At 35.4% G+C, this 20,670-nt stretch overlaps 1 protein-coding gene across 1 annotated transcript; it reads left to right on the plus strand.

Annotated features, from left to right (window-relative positions):
- Positions 1–14,261: 14,261 nt before the first annotated feature.
- LOTGIDRAFT_162382 (hypothetical protein) lies at positions 14,262–20,593 on the plus strand (the record flags this gene model as incomplete). Its single annotated transcript, XM_009058338.1, has 5 exons — positions 14,262–14,277; positions 14,977–15,062; positions 18,386–18,476; positions 20,335–20,461; positions 20,566–20,593. 5 exons carry the CDS (start codon positions 14,262–14,264, stop codon positions 20,591–20,593), a joined length of 348 nt encoding a protein of 115 aa, XP_009056586.1.
- Between the last annotated feature and the right edge of the window lie 77 nt (positions 20,594–20,670).

Below are 20,670 nucleotides of genomic sequence, written 5' to 3' on the forward strand. Positions count from 1 at the left end.
GATGTTGTCCTATAATTGTTAGTTTCATTAAGGTAGGAATGAGGGTAGTCAGGTTTAGAATTAGGAGGTGGGGATGGTTATTAGGTCATATCTATGCAAGCTTCCTATTTTGAGAATTCAGATTTTTGTCTTGTGATTTATGAGAAAAGTATGACAGCCCTTTAATACTCAGTAACATTTTACTTTTTGAAACAATTCACAACACAATGTTGGTTGTATTCAAAAATTATTATTCTTTTTACAGTTACAGCAGTTCACCGAAGTTATTAGTATGCAATTCGCTTAAATCGCTTTTAACAAATAGATCTTTTTATTATATATGGTGTTTTTTTTAATAATTAACTTTCTGATGTTTCTGAAAACTACTTGATTTATTTCTCAGGTATTTCAAGTGTTAGGCCTAGGTTTAAGCAAGGGGGAATCTTGTGAATTTTTGTGAGGGGACTTTCTGTTACTGAAGGGATGTAGTCCCTTAATTGTTATATTTCAGAGTCTGGTGCAAGTGAAAAAAAAACTTTTGACATTATTCAAATGCAGATGTTAATGTTAAGTTTCTTTTTTTTTGCAGGTGAATCCACTAACCCTGATTTAACAAACTTCATCTATATTTGGTGATTGTGTTTAGAATGAATGACCATCCAGAGTTGTCATAATTTATGCTAACCAAGTACTTTTAAAAATGGTAAAACACTACATCTACTAGTCCATTTAAAACAATAGATACCCTGCAATTCCTGACATACAGCAGGGGACATCTTATATGGTACACATTATTTGATACATACATTACTTACTGTGTATTAGTGGGTTGAATACTAAATGGCCCAGAACACGACATGAATAACAAATTGATCAGATCATTTAGTGAAGTCACTTGCATGAAATAATAGGAAACATCCCTGATTTTGCCATTTAATTTGAATAAATGATTTTTTACAGGTATGAATCTTCTCATCAGTTAGAAACTTGTTGGTCTATAGATATCAAATTTTGTTCGAGTGAGCTGTTAAATGGTGAGTCTTCTTTATTGGTCAACAAACTACCTTGCCCTCCAAGATTGATAATTGACCCTTTCTTTATTCGTGCCACTTTAAGGGATGTCCCTTGTGCCACAGGTTGTGCTTGCTTATTGAGGAAATTAACAATGAGGAAACTAATGCTTCAATCGTCAAAAATTGCCCACATCGTACACTGCATACTGTCTTTGTTAACCCAATCAGGTACAGAAAAGTACGACTTAAAACCCCATTTCATATTATATCTATATACATACTGAAAGGGATGCAGTTCTATAATTGTTTGCTAGCGAAATATCCCTTTATTTTTATTTTAATTTAGTAAATTTTACATTCATTTTCTAGTTCAGATATTGAATGTTGTCAGTTCAATTATTGAAATACAACATGTGTTTCAACATCTTGATAATTGGTGAGTTTCTCTTAATTAAGTTGATATTTTTGTAAAATATTCCATTTGGAACAAATTCGCTGACAGTAACACCAATATTTTTACTTGTAAACAATAATTTTGTAGAGCTGAGCTCTTTATTCTGAATACTGATAGGAATAGTTGACATTGATCTCTATCAGCTGGTTTAACAAATATTTAGACAACTTGATCTTTTTAAAATATTAAACATTTCGCTACTATTGTCTGAATCTCTTTGAGTCTCAAGAGTCATTTGTATGTATGATATTGCCTCAAGATCACTTATTTTCACATATCATTGTAGGTAGATCAATTCATGGCCTAGTTAGAGCAACCAGAAAACACAGGCAGAGCTTTAAAAGTTATGTAAGTTATATTTTATTCTCTTGCATCATTCCATGTAGCAGGTAACCTGGAACCTCTATGTCTAATAAATTGTGCCAATGTGTTTTTTCATCGAAACTTGACCAAGGGAGTTGGTGTCATTTTCTCTTCTGCTCATATACCTGGTAAACTTGCCTAGTATTCACCAAGATATTATAATGTGGTCGTATTTTGTCGTTGCCCATGTCTGATGGTCCATCCATCCACAATTTGCTTGTGAACACAATAGAGGCTACAGTATTTGATTTGAAAGAAATTTGGTGTGAGCATTTATATTGATGAAATCTTGGTCAAGTTCGAATTTGAAGATTTTTTTCAATCAGCCCTCGAGTTGCCAAAAAACGTGTTGAAATTTGTTTGTAAACATTATAGAGACTACAGTTTTGATCAGATTTGAATGAAATTTGGTATGATTTATATTAATGAGGTCTTGTTCAAGTTCGAAATTGACTATTTTGAGTTGCTGCCCTTGACCTTGGAAAATGCATCAAAATTCGTTTGTGATCATAATAGAGACTACGATTTTTGTCTGATTTTAATGAAATTTGGTGTGGTCATTTATATTGATGAGATCTTGGTCTGGTTTGAATTTGACAGTTTTTCGATGTTATTGCCATTGACTTGGGCAAAACGTGTGGAAATTTGTTTGTAAACATAAGAGAGACTACAGTTTTTCAACGAAATAAGACGACCTTTCGATGATTGGTTTTTATGTTACTAAAATTGACTTAATAAAAATGCATCAAAATTTGTTCATGAACGCAATACAGACTTCAGTTTTTGTCTGATTTGAATGAAATTTTGTGTGAGCATGTATATTGATGAGATCTTGGACAGGTTGGAATTTGACAATATTTAAATGATTGGTTTTTGAGTTATTGCCCTTGACTTAGGAAAAATGCATCAAAATTTGTTCGTGAATACAATAGAGACTACAGTTTTTACCAGTTGGGATCATTAATATTAATGAGGTCTTGGAAAAGTTGGAATCTGACAAATGGTTTTTGAGTTATTGCCCTCAACTTAAGAGAAATGCATCAAAATTTGTTTGTGAACACAATAGAGACTACAGTTTTCATCATATTTAAATGAAATTTGGTGTTATCATCTATAACAGAGATTTTTCAATAAACATAAATTGAGTTATTGTCGTAGACTTGGTAAAAATGCATCAAAATTTGTTGGCTTGTAAACAACATAAAGGTTTATGTCAGAATTTTATCTGTTCGTGTAAATCAACAATATCTATGACAAGTTAGATTTTTGGAAGGATTTGACAAAGATTGGCGACCACCCTTGATATAATGAAAATTTGGGCGTATCTTGCTAGAAATAGTATCCATTTTTTGACACACAAGCCAAGATTGTTGTTGTCAAAAGCAATGTTTGCTGGCTTGCTGTCTACCACATTTGTCATACTGAATTGCATCTGTTGGATGTTCAACCTTTTGCTGGGTATAAACCACATCTGTAGGAATGCCACTTTTGAAGGTCATATCCAAATTTGTCACAGAGAGCCACCCCATATGCTGCATCTGTAGAAATGCCACATTTTGCATTATATCTGACATTATTCAATATGTCCATACCTTGAGAGGCTTCAAATTTGATGAAAACATGACATGGTTGCTGAATTCGGGACAACATCTGCCACATGCTGCATCTGTAGAAATGCCATATTTTGCTAATCATAGGCACATTTTTCGCACAGATACATTCGATGGGGTACCATGTCTTTGGACATAAGTCGAAATACACTACAGGGCCACTCTTTCTGGGAGTATGACACATTTTTCGACACAGCCATGCCTGATTGGCTTTTGATGGATAGTCAATTTTGCATAAACCACAGTTGTTGAATTTTTCACATAAGTGTTAATTTGAGGAAGTATCACAGTAGGGATAAATTAGGTATTGCCATTTGCTAAATTGGATGGTCAGTCAGTGTGGCACTCTGGAAGTGGTCATGCAGTAGATGAGGGGACCACTTTGCTGTATGATCCTCGAAGGTGGTGTCATGTGTCCTACGGCAAATACAGATACATTCGATGGGGTACCATGTCTTTGGACATAAGTCGAAATACACTACAGGGCCACTCTTTCTGGGAGTATGACACATTTTTCGACACAGCCATGCCTGATTGGTTTTTGATGGATAGTCAATTTTGCATAAACCACAGTTGTTGAATTTTTCACATAAGTGTTAATTTGAGGAAGTATCACAGTAGGGATAAATTAGGTATTGCCATTTGCTAAATGGGATGGTCAGTCAGTGTGGCACTCTGGAAGTGGTCATGCAGTAGATGAGGGGACCACTTTGCTGTATGATCCTCGAAGGTGGTGTCATGTGTCCTACGGCAAATATTAGAAATGGTATAAATCTGACATTATTCATTTTGTCCATACCTTGAGAGGTGTCAAATTTGATGAAAACATGACACGGTGGCTGAATTCGTGACAACATCTGTAGGCCATATGCTTCATCTGTAGAAATGCCATATTTTGCTAATCACAGGCACATTTGTCGCACAGCTACATTCGATGGGGTACCATGTTTAACGGGGAAAAACAAGTGACAGGAAGACTTGATATAAAATAGTTTATTAAATGATAGCAAATACTTCGGTATATTACAGATATAATGTATATATTATAAACTCTGAAATAAATAAATATAATAACTATTTTAGACACTAGGAAATAACCCAAACGATAGTTTTATGTAATGGAAATAAATATGCTGCAGTTTTAAAAACGGATAAGAATAATATTTACAATTAGATACAATGCTTAACCTAATTCCTAGGAGTTTTAATTCAAAGTAGTATTTCAATATAATTATCCTCTGTGAAACTATAAATATTTAACACTTGAAACTTAATGTTTTCCTTATGAAAAACAAAAACAAAGTAACTAGGAAACTAGTGAAAAACTGCCACCTATAGGAAAGAAGACTAATTAACTTAACTCATGATGAGTGCTATTTACAAAACTACACTTAGCAGACGACAAAATGAAACTGCCAACATAACAAACACCAACATAGCAACTAAGCAAATACAAAAAGACAATATAAAACAATATAAGCTACACAATAATATACAACACTATTACACTATCCCCCCCTTTGATGAAGTGGCGTCTCGACACTTCAACGAACAATATTACGAAATATTTTACATACACCACATTAACTATACAAAAACAACCCAATCACTGTCTTTCATCCACCCTGGTTTTGTACGAGTTCTTTTTTTAGGAATTGGAGGCGATTTCGAATGGTCAGAAGAAATGCTCGGCGATTGGACTAAATCGTTAGCTGACATGTCACAATGCGTTATATTAACTGGTGAACTTGAATCATTATCATTCAAGATAGTAGACTGCGAAGTATCAACACGTGAATATGTGGAAGTGTTATTCATAGAAAGAGATGATCTGGGTAAAGGAATGGGTATACCGCCACTACTTATTGGAAGTAAAAGATTTCTGTGTAATGTACGAGTTGATAAAGTGCCTTGTTTTTGAACAATATAAACAGGAATATTTGAATCAGGTTTAGATATAACAGTATAAAAATCTTCCTCCCATTTATCTGCTAATTTTTGCTTACCTCTGATATTTACATTTCTGACTAAAACTAAATCACCAACACCAAGAAAGGAACCCCTTTATTTTACATCATACTTTACCTTTTGCTTCTTCTGAGCTAAGTCAATATTATTTCTAACAATGTCACAAGCAGAAGAAATCCGTGATTTTAAACGTTGGGCAAATAGAGTATGAGAAACAGAATCATCAGATGGAGGAAAACCAAACAGAATATCAACTAGAAATTTGGGATGGCGACCAAACATCAAAAAGTATGGACTAAAATGTGTTGTCTCATGGCGAGTAGAATTATATGCGTACAGCAACAAAGAAACATGCTCCTTCCAATTGGTTTTCTGCTCAGTTGTCAAGGTACCCAACATATTCAGAAGAGTGCGATTAAACCTCCGTTAAACCATTACCCATTGGATGGTACGGAGTTGTACGAGATTTCTTGATGCCCAAGACACCACATACCTCCTTAATGATGGTGCTCTCGAAGTTTCTACCCTGGTCGGAATGGATGCGTGAAGGAATGCCATATGGAAGAATGAAATTTTGAAGAAGTGCTCTAGCTGTTGTCTTAGCTGATTGGTTCTTAGTTGGAACTGCGACTGCAAATTTAGTAAAATGATCTGTAATGATTAATATGTTCTCTATGCCACCTTTTGACGCTTCCAGAGAAAGAAAATCCATACATACAATTTCGAAGGGTTCTGAAGATTGAATATTTACCAAGGGTGCACGTTCTGGCACATTGGGTGTCTTCCGGCGAATACATCGCGGACACGACTTTACCTTGTCTTCTGCTGCCTTCGTCATACCAGGCCAATAAAAACGAGACTTCAACAAATCCAATGTACGCTCCCTGCCCATGTGACCAATCTTATCATGCAAGAAGAACAGAACATCCCCTCTCAGATGTTCTGGAACAAAGATTTGGAATACTGGATCTGTACCATTTTGAAGAACTTTACGATATAGAAAATCATTTTGGATCACCATAGAATCAAACTGTCGCAGAACAAACCTGGATTCCTTATCCAAAGCACGCAAGAAATCGTTATCAGGACGAACACCTTTCCTAATCAAATCGATAACATTCCTTATATGGGCATAATCATACTGAGACTTTCCAATTAAGGAACTATCAATAAATTCAGAAGATAAATCTTGAGCCGAAGGTGTTAGTAGATAAGAATCAGTTACCTCTGCAGACATACAAAGCGTCTCAATTTTACCAATATCTGCATCATGATAGTTGGCAATAGCTGAAACCACCGAAGAATCCAAACAAACAGGAGGTCTAGACAAAGTGTCAGCAACCACATTATTAACACCTGGAAGATATTCAAGAGAAAAATCATATGCTGCTAACTCAGCCAACCACCTATGACCAGTGGCATCTAGTTTTGCCGATGAGAGAACATACGTTAAAGGGTTATTGTCAGTTTTAACTACGAATTTATTGCCATACAGATATTCATGAAACTTTTTCGTTACTGCCCATTTTAAGGCCAAGAACTCAAGTTTATTAGCTGGATAATGCTGTTCAGACTTAGATAAACACCTACTAGTGTAAGCTATGACCCTACGATGACCATCCTGCATCTGGTACAAAACTGCTCCAAGTCCAGAACAGGAAGCATCTGTATGTAACTCAAATGGCTGAGAAAAATCTGCAAATGCAAGAACTGGTGCTGATGTTAAACATTCAATAAGGTTTGAAAAAGCTTTCTGCTGCTCAGGACCCCAAACAAAATTATTAGGTGAATCTTCTACTTTCCTTTGACATCGGTTTACGCGTACTTGGCTTATTTCCTGAAAGAAGACTAGTTAAAGATCTAGCAATATTTGCATAACCAGATACAAAACGTCTAAAATACCCACAGAATCCTGAGAAACTTCTTAATTCATCTACATTTTGCGGAACAGGCCATTTTAGAAGAGACGAAATCTTATCTGGATCAGTATGCACACCCTCCTCTGAAATAACATGTCCTAAGTACTTAATTGAAGATTGAAGGAAAGAACATTTAGAAGGTTTTAACTTAAGGTTGTGTTGCCAGAGACGCTGAAAAAGACTCTAAATGAGAAAGATGCTCCGAAAAGGTTTCACTAAAGATGATGACGTCGTCTAAATATATCAAGCAGCTTACTAAATTCAAATCACCCATGCACTGTTCCATAAGGCGCTGAAAAGTTGCTGGTGCATTCGTTAACCCAAATGGCATGGAATTGAATTCGTAAAAACCCAATGGTCCAGCTGTAAATGCAGTTTTAAACTTGTCTTTTTCTGCCACATCAACTTGCCAATACCAACTTTTCAAGTCCAAAGAACTAAAATACTTACTACCATAAAGGGAATCTAAAGTTTCCTCAATTCTGGGTAGAGAATATGCATCTTTTATAGTACGTGAATTCAATTTTCTATAGTCTATGCAAAATCTCAAGCTATTATCTTTTTTTCTGACCAATACAATGCCAGAAGAAAATGGGGAAGATGAGGGTTGAATTATCTTAGCACTAAGCATGTCTTTGAGATGCTGCTTTACCTCTTGGTACATAGATGGTGGTATCCTGTGATGTCTCTCTTTGAATGTTGACTCATCAGATAAATGAATTTCATGCTGAATAAGATCCGTTTTTCCTAATTCAAGGTCAGTTTTAGCAAATATATCTTTATACTTACAAAGTAATTCACGAAGTTGATCCTGTTCAACTTTTGAAAACCTATTTGAAAGATCATCAAGATTAAACTCAGAAGAAAAATTAGACGAGGGAGAATTCTCAGTATCTACTATTTCGACCTGCTGCACATTGCAAAATATAGATTTACCTGGAATAGTAACATATTTATTTGACGTATTCTGGACTTTAACTTTAAAACGTTTAGTTGACTGAGTTGACGAACCATTTTCAAAAATTCCTGGTAGCACCTGAAGGGAACTTGGGGTAGAAATATCATCAGAAACAAAATAATACCGACCAGGAAAAGGACTTGGAACATTCACCGAACATGAGATACATGTAGATGAATTAGGGGCTATCTTCACACTTCTAAAAGTACGAAGTGGATAAATTTTATCAGTACCATTCTTTTGCCTACCAAGAACAGAAACAGCTGCTCTCCAAGCTGAATGAAGGGCTTTAACATCTTCATCTGGAATTCTATCAAGAATATTAGTTCCAATAATAAAATGTACATTTGTGCTTACTGTAGGAGAAGGGACAACAAGAAATAATGCTGAAATAGAAAAATTAGAAAATGGAATATGAAACGGAACCTCAATATATCCAGTATAACATAATCTATGACCACCTGCTAAACGTATCTCTAATAAGTCATCTAAAGGGTATAAAGGAAATGATGAGAGAAATGGATAATAATAGTGACTATCAACAGTTGATACCATTGACCCAGTGTCCAACAAAGCAGTTGAAAGTTTATTTGCAATTTCTACTTTTGCTAAGTTTGACTGACCTACCAATTCATGTACCCGTAATTTGGGACTCCAACCATTGAAATTAGGACCTACTGACTGTCCCGTGGGGCAGGCCCTTTAAGGTTTAAAGGACAGTTGTAACGCATATGGCCTGGTTGTCGGCACTGCCAACAAGTTGGAACCGAATTAGGCTTCGTATTGACATTGGACGTGGAGAACATCACTGGTGATGACATCTGCATTGATGTCATTGGCAACGTTGAAGTAGGAGGTGGCAACCATGTCGGAGGTGAAACAAAGGTCGAAGATCTTGGAGGCATAGTAGACTGAGTTCTATAACGCTGTTGACTCTGATATCTAGGCCTATAAAAAGAAGATTCCATGGAATTAATTTTACTTCATATCTGATTTAAGCGATTCTAGTTGTTGCAATCCGGTTGCTAAGGTCATTACAGAAATATTAGAAACAGGAACTGCAGATGAAGTAACTCTGGTGATATTTTGCTCCAACTCTGTCTGTCGCACAGCAAGTGTCAATGCCTCAAAAGACATTTCCATATCCAATAAATAGCGAGTACAGGATCTCACATTGCTATTATATAAGCCAGTCCAGAACCTATGTTTTAATATGTTGCTGGCTCTGATAAAATATTACCTGATTTAAGTTTAAAAATAATGTGTTGTTTCCGTATCTTTTTGTGCAGCTGAATATAGCTTCGTCATCAACGACTCTGCAGACAAGATCTCTCCAAATAGTGGGTCTAAACTAGAAATAAGATCATTAATGGTATTCGGGTTTAGACTTACCAATAATTCGGCAGCAGTACCCCTAGCAGCGCGTCTAGCAGCATTTAAAATTGATACTTCCGTATATATATTTTCCGCTTGTAGACCTAATATTTCCAACCTCCATTGTTCAAAACTTACATCTTTAGTTGTATCACCTGAAAAAACTGAAAGTCTTGGTAGTGTGGATGTTACATGTGGTTTAGTGCAGCTTGATTGAAATGATGGAAAATATGTGTGGTTTGCATCTGTAGACTTACTAAAGTATGGGTGTGGTTGTGGCGGGGGAGAGGGCTGTGGCGGTAGACTCAACGAAACTGTGTTGGTCTTGGTATCTGAAGGTGTAGAATAAATTAAGGGCAATGGCGATATATTATAATTATTAGAACCAGATGGCATTTCTGATGCCTTTGGGACAAATGCTGGAACAGAAGACTGAAATTTAACTTCCGACTCAGATAAAACTAAAGACAACGGTACACGTTCCCTGTTTCCAGGACTCAAACTTGATAACATTGCCTGAAACTGACCAATCAGGTCATCAATGACTACATCACCACCCTCTGCCATCTTAAACAATACAAACCAACTGCAAAATAAGATTAGAAACATATAATTACAAATCTACCTTTGATAAAAAAAAATTTACTGATAATACAAACTAAGGCAACAATGGTCCTACAACAAAAATATGAGCAATACCAACCTTTAACTTTCTGCACAATCTGAACACTATATCTAACAATTTTATCTAACTTTCTATATCAAATAGTTACCTGAGAACCTTAAATTATAAAGTATTATTATTCCTAATTGAATGATAAATATTATTATAGCTTACAATTACAAAATGTAATACAAATATAGTAGTTAAATACGTTTAAAGAACAGATTAGCAACCCCCCAATATTATACACACAAGACAATAAAAAAAAAAAAACAGTACAAAAACGTAATACAAAGACAATACATACAAAGACAATATATACCAAGACAATACATACAAAGGCAATACAAAAAACAGTACGAACACTACCTAGGCGTCCCCAGGTATTCACACACATTCACACATCTAAGACAAATACATGATACAAGTGAAACAAAACAGAAATTTACACAAAGTAGAAGTCAAAGTAAAGTTATAGGCCTATAAATTCCAATTCCAATTCACGTTGGGCGCCAATTATGTAACGGGGAAAAACCAGTGACAGGAAGACTTGATATAAAATAGTTTATTAAATGATAGCAAATACTTCGGTATATTACAGATATAATGTATATATATTATAAACTCTGAAATAAATAAATATAATAACTATTTTAGACACTAGGAAATAACCCAAACGATAGTTTTATGTAATGGAAATAAATATGCTGCAGTTTTAAAAACGGATAAGAATAATATTTACAATTAGATACAATGCTTAACCTAATTCCTAGTAGTTTTAATTCAAAGTAGTATTTCAATATAATTATCCTCTGTGAAACTATAAATATTTAACACTTGAAACTTAATGTTTTCCTTATGAAAAACAAAAACAAAGTAACTAGGAAACTAGTGAAAAACTGCCACCTATAGGAAAGAAGACTAATTAACTTAACTCATGATGAGTGCTATTTACAAACCTACATTTAGCAGACGACAAAATGAAACTGCCAACATAACAAACACCAACATAGCAACTAAGCAAATACAAAAAGACAATATAAAACAATATAAGCTACACAATAATATACAACACTACTACACATGTTTGTTTGGAAGTGGAAATAGAAGGACAGGGCCACTCTTTCTGGAAGTATGACACATTTTTCGACACAGCCATGCCTGATTGGCTTTTGATGGATAGTCACTTTTGTTGTGCATAAACCACAGTTGTTGAATTTTTCACATAAGTGTTAATTTGAGGAAATCTCCCTTTCACAGTAGGGATAAATTGGGTATTGTCATTTGCTAAATTGGATGGTGGGTCAGTGTGACACTCTGGAAGTGGTCATGCAGTAGGTGAGGGGACCACTTTGCTGCAGGATCCTCGAAGGTGGTGTCATGTGTCCTACGGCAAATATTAGAAATGGTATAAATCTGACATTATTCATTTTGTCCATACCTTGAGAGGGTTCAAATTTGATGAAAACATGACACGGTTGCTGAATTCGTGACAACATCTGTAGGCCATATGCTGCATCTGTAGAAATACCATATTTAGCTAGTCATAGGCACATTTGTCGCACAGCTACATTCGATAGGGTACCATGTTTGTTTGACGCAAGTGGAAATACAAGGACAGGGCCACTCTTTCTGGGAGTATGACACATTTTTCGACACAGCCATGTCTGATTGGCTTTTGATGGATAGTCACTTTTGTTGTGCATAAACCACAGTTGTTGAATTTTTCACATAAGTGTTAATTTGAGGAAATCTCCCTTTCACAGTAGGGATAAATTAGGTATTGCCATTTGCTAAATTGGATGGTCGGTCAGTGTGGCACTCTGGAAGTGGTCATGCAGTAGATGAGGGGACCACTTTGCTGTATGATCCACGAAGGTGGTGTCATGTGTCCTACGGCAAATATTAGAAATGGTATAAATCTGACATTATTCGTTTTGTCCATACCTTGAGAGGTGTCAAATTTGATGAAAACATGACACGGTTGCTGAATTCGTGACAACATCTGTAGGCCATATGCTGCATCTGTAGAAATGCCATATTTTGCTAATCATAGGCACATTTGTCGCACAGCTACATTCGATGGGGTACCATGTTTGTTTGACACAAGTGGAAATACAAGGACAGGGCCACTCTTTCTGGGAGTATGACACATTTTTCGACACAGCCAAGCCTGATTGGCCTTTGATGGATAGTCACTTGTGTTGTGCATAAACCACAGTTGTTGAATTTTTCACATAAGTGTTAATTTGAGGAAATCTCCCATTCACAGTAGGGATAAATTGGGTATTGCCATTTGCTAAATTGGATGGTCGGTCAATGTGGCATTCTGGAAGTGGTGATGCAGTAGGTGAGGGGACCACTTTGCTGCATGATCCTCGAAGGTGGTGTCATGTGTCCTACGGCAAATATTACAAATGGTATAAATCTGACATTATTCATTTTGTCCATACCTTGAGAGGGTTCAAATTTGATGAAAACATGACACGGTTGCTGAATTCGTGACAACATCTGTAGGCCATATGCTACATCTGTAGAAATACCATATTTTGCTAATCATAGGCACATTTGTCGCACAGCTACATTCGATGGGGTACCATGTTTGTTTGACACAAGTGGAAATAGAAGGACAGGGCCACTCTTTCTGGGAGTATGTCACATTGTTCGGACAGAGTCATTCCTGATTAGCATTTTATGGAGTACCATTTATGTACCAAATCTTTAAAAATGACTCATTATAATCACATTATTTTTCACCTTATAGGAGAAAGAAAGTAATGACTTTTTGTAAATTGTAAACAAAGTAAAGAAATTTAGGTTGTGTGTATGGTTGTAAGTTTATTTCATCTGTGTTTATCAGTCCACTAATCTCTAATTTTCTTTTAACTAATTTTATCAGTTTCATTTTCTTTCAGGAATGATATTGTGATGACATTTGTATCTGAAATTGATGTTCTACTTTAGCTTTTTGCTATTTCAAGTAGCCTACTAGGTATTTTTCAAAACGTTGACATATCTTTTTTGATTGGCCACAATTTGATACAAATGTTAGTCCCAATATGGTCTTTGCGTGGTTTCTATAGGTACCAGACTACCAGTATGATGGTGCAATGGAAGAGAGATGGTGGAGCAAAGACCGCTTTGACTTTCTTACTTTCTAAAACTTGAGTTTACCAAACGACCAAAGAAAACATGAAACGACAAGGAGACTACCAAAGAAAATGTGAAACGACCAGGAGCCAAGACGAAAAAAATTACCCGGAAACAACCTATTTTGTAATGAATTCTAAGCATGCTAATCAGGCCAAATATGTACTTCATTTTTCAAAATTATATATAGTAGTCATCAAACACAGTTTTAGTGGAATTTCAGGAACAACAGACGTCTGATTTAATGTTAAAACTTTGAAGATAAAATGTTACAATTTGTCTATTACACAGTTTTGCGATAGCATACTGTTGCCCTTGTGTTATGATACATGTCTTAATGTGGAATGATTGCCAAGCAGTGTAATATAATTGAGCACTAGATCACATTCTAAGGAGAGTTAGAGCCACAGACGTCTAAGGCCCATCTACACAGTAAAACAGGTTGTATGCAACTTTTATAATATATTCCTTGTCAGTTTACACAGTATATAAAGTTGCATGAATCACTCCCAATTTGTTTACATAAATTCCCACCAAAATTGAGAATGGCCTTTTAAGGATTAAACTTGTGCTCCCATTCATCAGATATAAAAGTTGGATACCGTGTAAATGGGCTTTAAATATGTTAACCCCTATTGGTACAGACAACACTGACACAAGGGTCACACTTGTCTATATGTTTTCATAATAATAATTTTTATTAGAATCATAGTTTCTTTGTCCAATATGACAATTTGACCTTAACATGTGTTTTAGGTAATGCTGCACATCAAGGTTTATGACCCTTGTTTAAGATCCTCAAAATCTTGATGCATGGAAGTAAAGGTGGGTTTATTCGAATCATCTGACACCCTCTAGCAGTTTTGAATACTGTGCTATTGAAAAAGAGTAGGCTAATGCCGCTGTCCTGACAAAATTTCCCTCATTGTACCCTGCATGGCGTTGCCTGTTTTCAGTAGGCCAGATGGTGCAGAAAAGTAGGACGTAAAACCCCATTCATTTAGTAAAATTGTGCTAATCACTGAATAATTTACATGCCTCAAACTACAAACAATTGGTAAGACTATGATAGTAAGGCTGAAAACATTGGTTGGAGAAATGCTCATATTATAATGAAAACCTTGGCTGTCAGTTCGCATTTTTATCCAATCTTGATGAAACTTGATAGGATGTATATATTGATGAGATCTCAGGTTTCAAAGTCATTGCCATTGTGTGTACAATGAAGCGACTTTGTTATTGATTGAATTTGATTATAATTTTGATGAACTGTTTTTGAGGTTTTGCCTTGACCTTAAAATATTTTAAAGATTATTTGAAAATTCATTATAAGTCACTTACGACTTAGTTACTATTTCTGACAGCTGGTAGTAGGTGTATGTTACCTTGCCTGGCAAGCTTTCTTTGTAAATGCGACAGTTATGATCGGATTTCGATGAAACTTGAAACGAATATGTAATTGATAAGATCGTTGTGTTGTTACTTCATACTTATTCGTATTGTATACATGTATTTGTTTTGCAGGTATTGGATACATTGCTGCCAGAGAAATAGCTCGTATGGGAGGTCATGTTATTATTGCTTGTAGAAATATGGGTAAAGCCGATGAAGTAAGATTATTGATTTGATTTAAACTTTCAAATTCGTTCAAAAATGAAATTAAGATAACCGCGTAAACACCCGTATTTATACCGCTTTTTGAAGCAGGTTTGATATATATGATTTAGTCTTTTGTTCAGACCAGTGACAGAGCCAAAGGGGGGCGTGGGGGCTGGAGGGTACAGCTGCCCCCCTCGCAGCCCCGAAAGCAAGTTTTTCAGGCAAAAATCTCATAAATAGGTTAGAGATTCTGACGTAAACCTAGCTCCGCCACTGGTTCAAACCACTAAAGTTTAGGCATCAACCGCTTTTCGAGCCCGGTCTTTTAGTCGTCTGAACGCGACCGGTTAAACTTAAGCTGCTTTAACTTGCTGTAGGATATTTTGACTTCCTATAGACCACTTTACAGATAGAGCGCGTCTGGTTGTTCACACATAAAATTGCATTGCATTGTGGGATAGTAAGCGTCCTTAGAGTTCCGCCATAGTGTAAACAGAAATGAAGTGGAATAATGAGCGATAAGAAAGACGTAGCTGTGTTGAAGCGAGATGAATTGGGCATCTTTTTTAAAGACCGGGAATCCCATACGCCAGTAGAAATAAGGAAGATAGACATGTGCTAGCATCTATTGCCGAGAGCAGAAAGATTCCGCTTAAAACTCCTCTTGAAAATGATCTCCTGAAAGTGATAGAAGAAAGAAAGAGTAAATTTATTTTGGAAGATGGTTTGATTAAGCTTTCCGATCCTGTAAAAATATTAGCTGGGTGGGAGAAAAACTACATAAGTCTCAGATGTAGAAGATTATATAAAACTGTGTAAGTATTTATTACTATAGTAGGCCTACTGATATCAGACTCTGGAGACTGAGCCTAATTTCACAACCTTAAACAGATAAGATTTTATTATTATTTCAAGGTAAAATTTTTTCACTACTGTTCCTTCTGACTTGTATCCAGTATTATTATTTGATTATTATGTTTGTATCATGATTCTATTCATTCTAGTCAAGTAGAATGAATCACAATTATTTATGTTTAAGTTAAAACAAAATGTATGAACTGGCAATTAACAAAACGTGTGTTGCTCCAAAGAGCACTCATGTGAGTTACAAGATGCCTACAGTAATTGACAGTGTTTTGCTTACCTGATTAACATGATTGGGGACTGGGGTATTAAGCAATCAATTACTTCGGTAGATTGATTCACCTCGTATAAATAGGTCCCGCCTCTTGGCTTATCTTGTGTCCAAACATATAAATAAAGATCAAAGCAGGTGTGTCTAGTTTCCTCATGCAAGTTCATGATTTGTTTCCTCAATAAACTACTCTAAGATGTATTATACATGTATATGTATAAACCGAATTAATTTTACAGGTGCTGAGAACAATAATGTCCCGACGAAAGGAACAAAATCAACAAAAGAAGGAGAAAGTTTATACTTTTCTGGACATGTTACTGGAGTTGAATACCATCGAATCAGTCCAAATATATCTTACTGCTATGTAAAGGCTATTGTTGCTCAACAAAAGGCACAGACACAAGCACCATATAGTGTATAGACAGTCCTTCAGAAGAGAACGGGAAAAGTGGAAAGAGCTTACTGCAATTGTCCAGCAGGTCTACGAGGGTATTGCAAACATTGCCTTGCCTTGTTGCACTTTATTGTTAGGCAAATAGAGACAGGATGCAACAAAGCATGTACATCACAACCACAAGAGTGGCACAAACCGTATGTTCAAGGGAAAAGGGTTACTCAACCTGACTTTGTAAGAAATCTTGTTGTGAAAAAGGTTACAGGTAGATTTGATACTACTCAAGAAGATTTTCAAACTCGTGGACAAAAGTCTCGATTGACATTTGAACCCAGAGCATTCTGCTACCGCAAGGAAAAAGCACTATCACATTTTGACTTAAATAGGCTAAGAGAGATAACAAATAGAAATTGTGGTGTACTTTTATCTTCTCCAAGAAGCAGTGTTGAGCAATTTTAGAATCAAAGGAAAACATTAATACAAGTGATTTTGTGAAAGAACTTAAAGATTCAACAAACAGAACAAAGTATTGTGGTCAAACCTGTACACAGGCTAAATCAAAAATATGGTTTGATAACCGAATTGGAAGCATCACTGCATCAGTAGCACATGAGTGTTACAGAAAAGTAAATGAAAATGAACAAGTTTCAGACAAGAATAATTTTATAGTAGCATAAATGACCCATAAAGTAAAATTGCATTATGAACAAATACAAATAGCAAATTCTAATTTAGAAATTACTGAAGTTGCCCGTAATTTAAATAATGGCAGTGCTTTGAATCAAAAGAATTCTCACACATATGTATCATGTTGCAATCAAGCTATTTTGTGTCCCATCTGCAACTATGAATGTAAAGATGAACCTTTGAGTTTAATTAAAGAAAGTATTTGTTGTTCAAAATGTGAACTTTGGTATCATTACCCTTGTGTTGGAATTAAAGGGAATGAAAATGTTTTAAGATCAAAATACAGGAAATGGTATTGTGAGAGCTGCAAAATGATTTGTTAAAAAAAGGAATAACTGACACTATTTACATGTTTTATATACAAACGTTAATGATAGTATACTGTTATTAATAAATATTTACATTTCTACTATCACTCCCTTCAATAAACCAGTTAGCCAAACCGGCGTTTATTTAACTGTAGTTTGTCACGTGACAATAAGGCGTATGAATACATCGAAAACGACAACAAGGATTGACCCACATTTTTTACCTAAAGTCTAATCTAATTTTACAGTTTATTTAAATTTACAATTGTTGTTAATATTTCAATGGAATAATAAATATTTGATAATTCTGATCCAAATAAGACAGTCTATTCATAGAACTATATTGTTAGGGGCGGGTCGGTGAATTTGATTGACAGATATCGGTGAATTAAGCAACAACGGTTTCGGGTATTTTTACAATTAAAAAATAGAACATTTTAGCGTATTTTATCACAAAAGATAAACCAATCTAAATATAAGGAATGAATGTGGATCTTGTTATCGTTATGGGGAAATAAACCCTGGTTTATCATGTGACAAGATGTACAAGACCCGTTTCGCCGGGTCATTTGTCTTGTCACATGATAAACCAGCGTTTATTTCCCCATAACAATTCATTCCTTAATTATCACTTTCAACAATAATTAACTGTATATAGCTTATTCTTCTTGAATATTCTTGCAAATTAGTAATAAGTGGTTTTCTTTTAAATTAATATGTATTAATTGACTCATAGTTAAAAAACATTATAAAGGGTTGGTCAGGTAGGGTTGTGTTTTAATATCTCTAACTTTATATTATATACAGTTGATTTTAGAGACGATAAATACATGCAAGTCAAAAATAGAAAAGTCAAATACATATACTATGCAGGGTGCAATGAGGGAAATTTTGCCAGGTCAGTGGCATTAGCCTGCTCTTTTTTGATTTCCAACTGTCGAGGGATCTTTAACGTACGCAGCCTGTAGCACACACGGGGCCTCGGTTTATTGTCCCATCCGAACAACTAGATGCTTTTTCCATGTCGGCCCCTCTCACCTGCATCACTGACAGGGGGAAACCGGGTTGAAAAATCTGAAGGTGTTATCTCGACCTATGCCGGGATTGAACCCTCGACCTTCAGGTTAGCGAGTTGTCTTATACTGAAGAGTGAATTAATAATCAATTACTGTGTGTGAAGCGAAACCAAAACACCTGATAGATTTACAAGACAACCACAAAAAAAAAAAAATATTGTCAACTAAATTCTGCCATAACTTTATCTTCTCTTTCAAACAAATCTAAAATGCCACATCTTCTAACAAGTTCTGAGTGTTAATCCTGTATGTAATCTCACAAGTGTATCTGAGTGTTGTATATTAGCAATACCAAATATACATTTTTTCTCAAGGTTCTGGATTTTTATACGCACACATCTCTATGTGGACGTATATGTCGGCACTCCTGTCCGTCCATCGGTCAACATTTGCTTGTCAACGCTCTAAAAGCTAGATTTTTTGATGGAATCAAATGAAATTTGGTATGTATATACATATTCATAAAACGAAGATCAAGTTCGAATTTGAGCTATTTTCGACCGTTAGAAGCAGAGTTATTGCCCTTGCCCCAAAATCTTGAATACCATCCGCATGCCGTGGTGGGCATATACGGCTGTAGTCCACTATCTTACTGAAATCTGGAGAAGACAGTAGGGTTGTTATGGTTTTGTCTATGTCGCATACAAATGGAAAACTTGATATAGAAAACATGGATGGAGAAAAGAGCTTTGGTCAATTGTCCTTCTATTGCAATTCTAAACTTTATCAGGTAATCATTTTATTCACATCAATGTGTAGATCAAACTTAAACAGGAGCTCAAGTCGACTAACGATTGACAGCATCTCATCAGATCAATTACTTACGATCAACCGAATGGTCGTTAACTCCAACCGCTCAGGTATAAACCAGATCCAATTTCTGTTAAAAAGTGTAACATGAACAACTATTGCATCTGGCGGCAAAAGCAGTTGGTGCGCTTGGGTTGACTTCATATGGCGATTGACCAGATCCTTCTTGAATCGCCAGTTGTTAGCAGTCTTTGAAAAGCATTTGTTCTCATAGTCTACCAGGCTATCCTTCAGAAAAACTTCCTTCGAAGAAAAAGAAGGCATTGATTTTTGTTTCTTTTCTAAAGGTTATGTCAATGTTATGGTTAAACAGACATTTAAAAGATAAATCAGTGTCTATAATAAGTTACATCCAGGTTTTGTTGATACCCAATTGGCCCGGAAAGAGTAAATATATTAAGTATTTCATATAAGGTAAGACTGTCTGAAGACATATAAATCATCATGTGCTGTTAGTATATTACAATGCACACAAACAAATTTAATATAGAGAACCCAGGAATCCCCACCATTTTCTAAACGCTTGAAGGTCCTAAAAATATAACCTAGAGTCTGTTATTTAGTAGAATGGCTGTCTATTCTCAATCTGTATTTGACACATGTATTCTATGATGGTTCTGCTGGTACAAAATATTGTCATAGAGTTCATTCTTGAAACTATTATTTTAATCCATTATTTTCCCAGAATAATGAAAAATAAATTGGCTATGATAATCTAGGATACTTCAACAATGATGAGTTCATGCTAACTATTTTGGAACACCGTCATGCATGTGCAGGTATTCCTGATTCTAAACAGCTAATATTGTTCATTCGGTACATTACATTACATAATTGGTTATTTTGATAAAAGGATATTTTTGCATTCAGGTTTTGCCAAAAAGGCTGTTGATGGTGGTGCTACAACTATAAAAGCTGCAGTAGACCCAAATTTACAAAGTCAATCAGCTATTTATCTTGATGTATGTAAAATTAAATCTCCATCAAGTCTATCCAGGTAGGTGAAATATTTAATTCTGAAGTTTTAACACTGCCCCTGGATATTGTCAAAGATTACCTTCAACCAGATATACATGACTATTTAGATTTCTAATTCTCCAGGGTACACACTACTAAAAATAAAATTTAAAAAGGGAGTGTAGAGAATTTGTATATTACCTCGCAAGTTAAAACTGCCTTGATTGACGACAGTTTAATTTTGTTATT

Source organism: Lottia gigantea, assembly GCF_000327385.1.
Source record: "Lottia gigantea unplaced genomic scaffold LOTGIsca_33, whole genome shotgun sequence".
Classification (NCBI taxonomy): Eukaryota; Metazoa; Mollusca; class Gastropoda; family Lottiidae; genus Lottia; species Lottia gigantea.